This window comes from Pipistrellus kuhlii, unplaced genomic scaffold (genome assembly GCF_014108245.1).
Source record: "Pipistrellus kuhlii isolate mPipKuh1 unplaced genomic scaffold, mPipKuh1.p scaffold_m20_p_56, whole genome shotgun sequence".
In the NCBI taxonomy this organism is placed as follows: domain Eukaryota; kingdom Metazoa; phylum Chordata; class Mammalia; order Chiroptera; family Vespertilionidae; genus Pipistrellus; species Pipistrellus kuhlii.
This window is the reverse complement of record NW_023425558.1, coordinates 714752-723991: the sequence shown is the minus strand read 5'-3', so window position 1 is coordinate 723991 and position 9240 is coordinate 714752. Positions and strand designations below refer to the sequence as shown.

Here is a 9240-nt window from a genome sequence, read left to right as displayed (position 1 = left end):
AGGGGGGAGATACTTGTCCTGAATCCCATAGCAAGGTAAGTACAGAGCCGAGGTTTGTCCAGAGCCCGTGTGCTACCAGAAAGACCGTGATTTCTCCTGCCGTGGAGTGCTGGGATCAACTCGGATCAGAGCTGCATGGTGGGCACAGCCAGACCTTCAGGGGCCTCCAGAAGCCTGAGCTGGGACTGATCCCAGCACTGTCCAGACAGGGGAGGAGAGGGGACAGCTGGGTACCACCAACAGACACACATGCCCAAGCTTCAGCCTTGGTTTCTGGCTCTGAGTCCCATGCTCTATGCCAAGAACTCCAGTTTCTTAATCTCTGTCCTCAGTATCCTTATTTATAAAATGGAAATAATATTAATACCTACCTGTAGTGGGATAAAAACTTGCAGGATACAAAGGGGGAGGGCTGGGGAGCGTCAACAATACTGTCAACAATTTTTAAAAAGTGCAGGAGCCCTGGCCAGTTTGGCTCAGTGAATAGAGCGTCAGCCTGCAGACTGAAAGGTCCCAGGTTCAATTCCGATCAAGGGCACGTGCCCTGGTTACGGGCTTGATCCCCAGTGGGGGGTGTCTGATCAATGATTCTCTCTCATTGTTGGTGTTTTTCTCTCTCTCTCCCTTCCTCTCTGAAATATATATATATATTTCAGAGAGGAAGGGAGAGAGAAAATTATATATATATATATATATATAAAATTTTATATATATATGTGTGTGTGTGTGTGTGTGTGTATGTAATTCTAAATGCAGTATTATTCTGAAATCCCTTTGTTCAGCCCCTCCCTTCTCTCCCTTCAATCTAGATTTTAACCTTAAACTGCTTCAGAAAAGGGGGGGGGGGGGGGCGGAGACAAAGAGAAGAACAAGATACAAGTTTACCTTTTTAAACTAAGATTGTTTATTTATTGGTTGGTTTTTAGAGAGAGAGAGGAAAGGAGAGAAGAACACAGAGAGAAACAGAGAGACACTGAGGCTAGGCCAGGCTCTGGCAGGCTGGGCATCGCTCGCAGAGCTGAGTTTGTGCAGAGCCCTGTGGGCCAGCCAGGCCCGTGGGCCTCTCTCAGAGTCTGAGCAGCGTGGAGCGCTCCTTTCAAACTATACAGAGAGACGTGGAATCCCAATAGAGATCGTAAGCCATTTGCTCTCTGGCTGTTACAGAAAACATCTTGCTAACCTCTCTCTGATCTAGGATTTTTAATCCCCGTTATAGTCTCGCACGGCTGTTTAAGAACGTTGGAGCGGTCTCTTTACTAAAGACCGTCTTTTCCAAGCCAATTAGCCGTTCGTTAGGAAGGTGGGGGGAGGCTGCACAGACTGCATAGGAGTCCCCGACTTAGTGACTCAGACGAACGGATTCCCACTGGACAGTGAGGGTCAGAGACGGCAGGTGGATCGGGGAGAGGAGATCTTCTCTGTGTCTGACCTGGCAGAGGAAACACACAAGCACAAAGCCGGGGCTGGACACAGGGCATCTGAGGTCTTTTGTGTGGGCATGCCACCTTCTGTGAGGCGCTACTGCCCCCTGTGTGCTGGCAGCTGTCATCTGGACCCCAGCCCCCGCTTCAGGCACGAGCAACACAGGTTTGGAATCAGGAAGCCACAAGAAACCGTGACAGTGGGAACGGCCTAGGAGCAAGAAGCAAGCTTAGAACCCCGTAATGTTCCGGCGGGATGCGGTGGGCCGGTGACCTGTCTCCACCCCTGCTCTCAACCACTGGGAGACTGAGGTCCAGGCAGGGACGAACCTGAGCCACAGCCAGAGCTGGGATTGCAATGCAGGCCCCCCTCCCAGGTCACATGCTATCTGGGGATCAGAACCTGCCAGGCCGCCGAAACCGGTTTAGCTCAGTGGATAGAGCATCAGCCTGCGGACTGAAAGGTTCCCAGGTTCGATTCCGGTCAAGGGCATGTACCTTGGTTGCGGGCACATCCCCAGTAGGGAGTGTGCAAGAAGCAGCTGATCAATGTTTCTAACTCTCTATTCCCTCTCTCTTCCTCTCTGTAAAAAATCAATAAAATATATATTTTTTTAAAACACAGAAAACCTGCCAGGCCCACAGTCCAGTAACCAATAACCAGGAAGGTCATTGGGTGCCACTGCCTGACAGAAGGAAGCCTGGGCCTCAGGGAAGGGGGGATGCCCTGGCAGGGTGGCCACAGGAAGACCATTTTTCTGCCTCAGGAGCTCCAACAGCCACGTCTACACCAGTGCTCACGGCTGCGGTCAGGCCTTCCGGGAGCCTCGCTTCTGAACGCCCGGGGCAGATGGCATGCTGCGGGGGGCAGCCTCACCACAGAGCTCTGCCTTCCCTTTGTGGGCGGCCATCGTCTACGTCCACCTGCCGTCGGGTTAGAGGCCTTCCCTGTGCCCTCCAGTCTCCACTGTGGGACCAGTTTGTGTTTTATTCTGCATCTGTCTCCCACGTCTTGCTCCTCCTCAGAAGAGGTCCACCTCTTGCCATCTCGAACTGAGAACCTAGACCATTTTTTCAGAACCGCCCGACCGGCACCCACAAGCAACACCTGCCCTCCCAGCAGGACCCGGGGAGCCGGCTGTGCATGGGAGTGAGCTGCACAGCCACCTTTCCCTCAAGTCAGGAGCCCCCTCAGCCTCCGGCTCTGAGCCAGTGCGGGGTGCTGTTAGGATACTGCTGTCACCGGTGAAAGACGCTGGCGCTGATCCGAGGCCACAGCAGTGGGAGCACAGGCGCTAATACACGCAGGAGTCACTACATTTGTCCCCAAATATTTCCCACGGGCCTCCTGCCTGCCAGGCCCAAGGGGAGGCCGTGGACATACAGGAATGAGCAAGATGCAACATCATTTTTTAGGGTCACACAGGCCACTGCAGTGCTTTCTATTTGGAGGGAGGCTGGGCACATTTTTATTGTGATCCAATACACACACACACTCACACACACACACGGGAAACACAGGTTTCATGAGAATACTTACATATTTTTTTAAATCCTCACGTGAGTATATGTTTTTATTAATCTAGAGAGGAAGGGAGAGAAACATTGATGTGAGGGAGACACATAGATTGGTTGCCTCCTGTGTGTGCCCTGACCAGGGATCAAACCCGGAACTTAGGTATGTGCCCTGACCGGGAATGAAACCCAAAACCTTTTGTTGCAACTGAGCCAATCCAGCCAGGGCAAAAACACTTATCTTTACTCCATGCGATATACTCCATTTTCTATTCTATTTCATTAAAAATGCTGGTTGAATTCATGAAATCAATTTTATAACCCATTGATAGGTCACAATTCTAATTTGAAAAAAATCCCTAACGTCAATCAATGTGTAGGCGAGTGTGTTTTCTTCGGAGGCCTCTCTCCTTGGCTTGCAGGCGACCACCTTCTCTCTGTGTTCTCACATGGTCTTTCCTCTGTGCATGCCTGTGTCCTGACCTGCTCTTATAAGCGCACCTGTCAGATTGGATGAAGGCCCAACCTAATGGCCTCATTTTAACTAATTACCTTTCTGTAAAGGCCCTATCACTTTTGAGGCACTATAAGTTAGGGCTTTAATATATTACTTTCAGGTGGAGAAAACTCAGCCTATGAGGAACCTTCCTGAAGGGTATGGAGGCAGAGGGAGCCGGGAAGAAAAGGTGAGAAAGAGTGTCAGGTCTGCATTGGCACATATGGAGGCACAGGAGAGCGAAGGGTGGCAGGAAAGTGCACACTGTGGGGTGTATCTGGCACCCAATGGCATCTGTTCACACAGGTCCCCATGGCCTGACTGGACCTTCACCCAGAGAAATCCTCCAGCTGGTCAGCCATGCCCTTCAGGGCTGGCAGCTTCTTTTTCTCTCCATGTCACCCTACAAAGCACACTCATTTCTGCCCAGCCTTCAGTGGTCACTACACAGCTGTTCCCTCCCCAGGGTCTTTAAAAATATATATATATATTTCAGAGAGGAAGGGAGAGAGAGAGATAGAAACATCAAGGATGAGAGAGAATCATCCTGGGGATGGAGCGCGCAACCTGGGCATGTGCCCTTGACTGGGAATCGAACCCGGGACCCTTCAGTCCGCAGGACTATGCTCTATCCACTGAGCCAAACCAGCTGGGGCCCTCACCAGGGTCTTGCTGCCTCCTTGGCGAATGGAATTAGCCACCCACAGACCTCTGGCCTGAACCACTTTACAGGGCTCCATTAACCCACCTGGGAAGCAGGCTACTGGCCTCTCTAGCTGGGACCTCCTACATCTCTCATCACCCCACTTCCCTCTTTCTCCTTTCTCCTTGTAGCCCAGCGAATCTTTTTATCCTGTGTACACTGGAGGTCCAAACCCCATAAAGTTCACAGGCAGCAAGAGGAACATGCTGTACTCTTAACCATACCGCCTTTGAACAACAGGTGAATTCGTTTCAAAGGACAATCGCCATGTCCAGCAGATAGCGCCCCAGCGCACAGCGATCTGAGGGATTTGCAAGGCGGCCAAAACTACCATACCCACAATGCTGTGCGGTATTAAGGGCCTTCTCTAGTTTAGCTGTCCGAGGCACTGCCTGTATGCTCTTCGGGAGAAATATGTGTATCCGAACCATTCGGGTCCTTCTTGTATCTTCAGATGGCAAGATTAACGTTTTTTTCTGTATATCACCCTCTCTGTCTTACTCATTGGAGGACAGAAACAATTCTGCTCTTCGTTGGCCTCACCAGCCCTAACCTAAAGAGAGGACCCGTGACCTCTGACACAAGATGGCGGCGCCCAGGGCGGTCCGTCTCGCTGCCGTCGACCCGAGGTGAACGAACCGAGGCAGTGAACCCCGCGTCATGTCGAAGCTAATCCGGGCCACTCGGGCGGCCAAGAAGCCCGAGGTCGGCGGCGTGATCCGGACCATCGTGCGAGCGGGCCAGGCCATGCCGGGGCCCCCGCTGGGCCCGGTGCTGGGTCAGGTGCGGCGCGGGCCTCGGCGCGGGGGCGCCGCCGGGTGGGAGCCGGTGCTCGGGTGGAGGGCGGGCTCGGGAGCCGGGAGGCCTCGGCTCCAGGCGCGGCTCCGCTACCCACTCGCTCCCTGCGCCTCCCGGGGCGCCGCCGCCTCTGCCCTCCCCAGCGGACTGGGTGCGGACAGAGGGGTGCCGCCTGCAGACCTCCTGGCTCCTGAGTGGCCGTCGAATTCGGGGGGAGGACAGAGGCCGGGGACGTGGAGGCTTGGAGATGGGGAGGGAGGGTTGAGGGAGGCTCCCGAGGGGTAGGGAGCGCTCCTCCCTCCCTGTGACAGCCCCCGTGCTTCCGCACAGCGAGGCGTTTCCATCAACCAGTTCTGCAAGGAGTTCAACGAGAAGACGAAGGACATCAAAGAAGGCGTCCCTCTGCCCACCAAGATCTTTGTGAAGGTGCCTAGCGTCTTCTCACCCCCCCGCGCTCCCTCGGGCTGGGGCTGGTCGCCTGGGGCTGCCACCCGCCCCTAACCCGGGGCAAGTCTCTTCCTGTCACTGGGCCCCACGTTCCCCATCTGGGCCGGGGACACCAGTGCCTTTTCTGAGCCTGGCCTGCCCTGGGGCAGGCCTTCCTTGGTCCTTTCACTCCTCCGGGACTTCCTGAGCGCAGCTGGGCCTGGCATAGAGCCGACAGGGCTGTTGGCTACAGGTTTATTTTCGTGGTCCTTTGGAGGGACACCATCAGAAAGGGGCTCAAGGGAGAGGGCGACAGGAAGTTAGAAGGACCCTCGGTTGGGGCAGCAGGGGTTGAGAGAGGCAGGAAGAGATATTCTCGTACTTATTTATTTTTCATTAAGCCTGACAGGACGTTTGAAATCAAGATAGGACAACCCACTGCGACCTACTTCCTGAAGGCAGCTGCCGGGATCGAAAAGGGGGCCCGGCAGACAGGTGGGGGTCGGTCGGGTAGGCCCCTGGGTTTTGGGGGGTGGGGGGCTCTGGGAGCAGGCAGTGACCGCTGAAGGGCTGCGTGTTCCTTCCAGGGAAGGAGGTGGCAGGCCTGCTGTCCTTGAAGCACGTGTACGAGATCGCTTGTGTTAAAGCCCAGGACGACGCCTTCACCCTGCGGGACATGCCGCTGGCCGCCGTCGTCTGCTCCCTCATCGGCTCGGCCCGCTCCCTGGGCATTCGCGTGGTGAAGGAGTGAGTGTTCTGGGGAAGCGCTGTAAGGGGAGGACCTGGACAGCTCCTGACTTTGGGGGGGCGAGACCGTGTGCACATTAGTGGGAGGGTCAGCTTCTGAGTCAGAGGACCTTAGAGTCTTGGGAGCCGCATTCATTCGTTTGGAATACGTTTGTGAAGGACCTTGTGCATGTTAGATGTTGTCTGGGCATTTGATGAGGCTGGGAACAAGATAGCCATGCTTGGCCCCGCTGTTAAGGCAGTCACAGCCCAGCGCCGGAGGCAGATGCACACATGGAGCATGAGACTCAGACAGGCAGTGCTGAAGGACAGCTGTCTTGAGAACAAAGTGTAGGACCCCCGATTTGCCTGGGGTGCCGATGGGAACTTTGTAGGAGCAGTGACAGAGAACTGGAAGAGGAAGTCAAGGACTGGGGGCAAGCATTCCGAAAAGCGGGGATTCCTGTGAAGGATGGAAGGTGAAAGAGTGCAGCAAAGACGGCCGTGTCATCTGGTGTACACTCCGGGCGTTGCAGGCAGAATAGGAAGTAGCTGAGAGAGGCCGGCCAGCAGGGGGCCCGCCTTGGGGCTTCAGGTGACCTCAGGAATGGTATCTTTGAAGGGAGATGTTAGGTGAGAGGGCGTCTGGCCCGGACAACAGCAGGGCCTGTACTCAACCCTTTACTTGTCTTCTGCTGCCGGTTGTTTCCCAGGAGAAGTGGGGTTCAGCAGGGAACAAGAATGGGCGTCACTTTTCTCAAATCTTTACTTTTGCCCAGAGCACGGAAATGCGAACATCTATCCCTGTTCAGGGGGAGACACGCGCACCCGGAGGCTTCACTGCACAGTGTTGTGGGCTCAGAGGAAGAGCCCGTTGATCTAGGTTGAGATGTCACCGGGGCCTCAAAGGACCGTAGGGCTTAAAGAAGGGAACAAAAGGCAGAGGTGGGGAGGATGGGGAGGAAACAGATGAGCAGAGGATGCGAAGTCCAGGAGGGGAGAAAGGATTCTGAGGCGACGACGTCACCGCTCACGCACCGTCTGTTTCCGTACCTGCAGCCTCAGTGCGGAAGAGCTGGCCGCCTTCCAGAAGGAGCGAGCCGCATTCCTGGCGGCTCAGAAAGAGGCCGATTTGGCAGCTCAGGCCGAAGCTGCCAAGAAGTGACCCCTGGCCTGCACACTCCAGAAACGTGAAGAGAGCCGCTGGAAAGGCTGTGCCGAAGGGGAGAGGGGAGATGACACCAACCTGATCGTTATGGCCCCGACTTTCGATTATGTATTTTTACACCTGTGGGTGTATCAGGGGATTCAGCCTAAATAAACGTCGTTGTCACCCACTCTGAGTTCTGTCTTAGGACCCTGGGGGAAAGGACCAGTACTGATGGCGGCAGCTCAGGCAGCAGGGCTCTTGATGCTGCTTCTGATACATGATCCGAGGCTCAGCCAAGCAGAGCAACTTGTCCAGGTGAATTAGTGGCAGAGGTCGGAGGAGTAGCCCTCCTCCCCACTGATGACAAAACGAGCAGGGCAGGTGGGGGCTGGGAGCGCTGGGACTGTTTTACAGAAGCAGCAGATGTTGCTTGTGCTGTAATCAGAAACCTATTTTAATATATTTCATTGATTTTTTAACAGAGAGGAAGGGAGAGGGATAGAGAGAGACATCGATGAGAGAAACAGCAATCAGCTGCCTCCTGCATACCCTCCACCGGGGATCTGCCCACAACCAAGGTACATGCCTTTGACCGAAATCGAACCTGGGGCCCCTCAATCCACAGGCCGATGCTCTATCCACTGAGCCATACTGGTTAGGGCCAGAAACATTTCTTAACTCTTGGGGACTTGCCAGTTCAACAGAAACAGACCCCTGTGGTGACTTCGGGTCACAGCCCCAACAGTGTTACTGCACAAGTGCCCCAGATCCCAAGGGCTATTTCAGGCCCCTCCGCTGAGCTGGTCCTCGCTCTCGGTCAGGTGCCAGCTGAATGTGAACTGGGCTCGTGGCTACAGGCCCACGGAAGAACACAGCTTCAGCAGGTCCCTGCCCGAGGTGGGGAAGACCTTAGGGAGCCTGGCCTTTGTTTCCCATTCCCCAGAGCCTCAAGGACTGTCCCAGCGGAGAAGGGAGGAGGAGTCGGGGCAGAAATGGATTCACGTTTACCGAACACCCGTTACCGTGCTAGTCTTTTTGTTTTGCACCGAGATTTGGAAAACACACACAAAAAATAACTCCAGTTTGGCGAATCCCACCACCCAGATGAGACTCTTACCAGTATTTAGGTATATATCTTTTCTACTCTTTGTTTCTTTGTGCGTGTATTTATATGTGTGTGTGTGTGTTTTTAAATAAAGCGGTGTCATACTCTAGATACTGTTGTATTTTACTTTTCTAAAAATATATTTTTTTTTTATTGATTTCAGAGAGGAAAAAAGAGGGAGAGAGAGAAACATCAATGATGCGAGAGAATCACTGATTGGCTGCCTCCTGCACGTCCCCACTGTGGATGAAGCCAGTAACCCAGGCCTGTGCCCTTGGCTGGAATCAAACCTGGGACTCCAGTCTGTAGGCTGATGCGCTATCCACTGAGCTAAACCAGGTAGGGCTGTTGTATTTCACCTTTAACTTGGCAATTATTTAGAACGTTTTTCATTACCTTCTTTAAGCAATTTTTGATGACTGCTTAGTGTTTTGTCTTGTGAGTGGACCATGGTTATTTAACCAAGTCCTCAGAAGCAGCAATAAAATACCTGTTGGGTATTTATATACACACACACACACATACAGCCTCGCTGGGATGGTTTAGTAGTTGAGCATGACTCAAGAGCTCAAGGTTCAATTCCCAGTCAGGGCACATGTCCAGGTTGCAGGCTCGATCCCCAGTGGGGGGTGTGCAGGAGGCGGTCAATTGATGATGCTTCTCACTGATGTTTCTGTCTATCCCTCTCCCTTCTCTAAAAATCATTTAACTTAATATATGATTATATATTAAAAATATAAATCAAATATAAATATATAACATTTAATATATATCACACATACACAAACTTAGGATGCACATCACTTGCAAACAGTTTTGAGCGGCTTATTGTCAGGTACTGTGCTCAGTGCTCCTACTACTGAGGACACAGGATAAATGTAAGACACAGTTCCTGCTTTC

General features: G+C 53.3%; 1 protein-coding gene across 1 annotated transcript; it reads left to right on the top strand.

The window, feature by feature from the left end:
• The first annotated feature begins 4694 nt into the window (after nucleotides 1-4694).
• MRPL11 (mitochondrial ribosomal protein L11) lies at nucleotides 4695-7422 on the top strand. Its single transcript, XM_036416693.2, has 5 exons — nucleotides 4695-4918; nucleotides 5264-5359; nucleotides 5761-5854; nucleotides 5947-6106; nucleotides 7145-7422. Exons 1-5 carry the CDS (start codon nucleotides 4796-4798, stop codon nucleotides 7248-7250), a joined length of 579 nt encoding a protein of 192 aa, XP_036272586.1. The 5' UTR covers nucleotides 4695-4795; the 3' UTR covers nucleotides 7251-7422.
• Nucleotides 7423-9240: the final 1818 nt, after the last annotated feature.

Coding starts and splice junctions, on each gene's coding strand:
- MRPL11 (XM_036416693.2), top strand. CDS start 4,796: ATGTCGAAGCTAATCCGGGCCACTCGGGCGGCCAAGAAGCCCGAGGTC. Junction 4,919..5,263: donor TGGGCCCGGTGCTGGGTCAG/GTGCGGCGCGGG, acceptor GCTTCCGCACAG/CGAGGCGTTTCCATCAACCA. Junction 5,360..5,760: donor CCACCAAGATCTTTGTGAAG/GTGCCTAGCGTC, acceptor TTTTTCATTAAG/CCTGACAGGACGTTTGAAAT.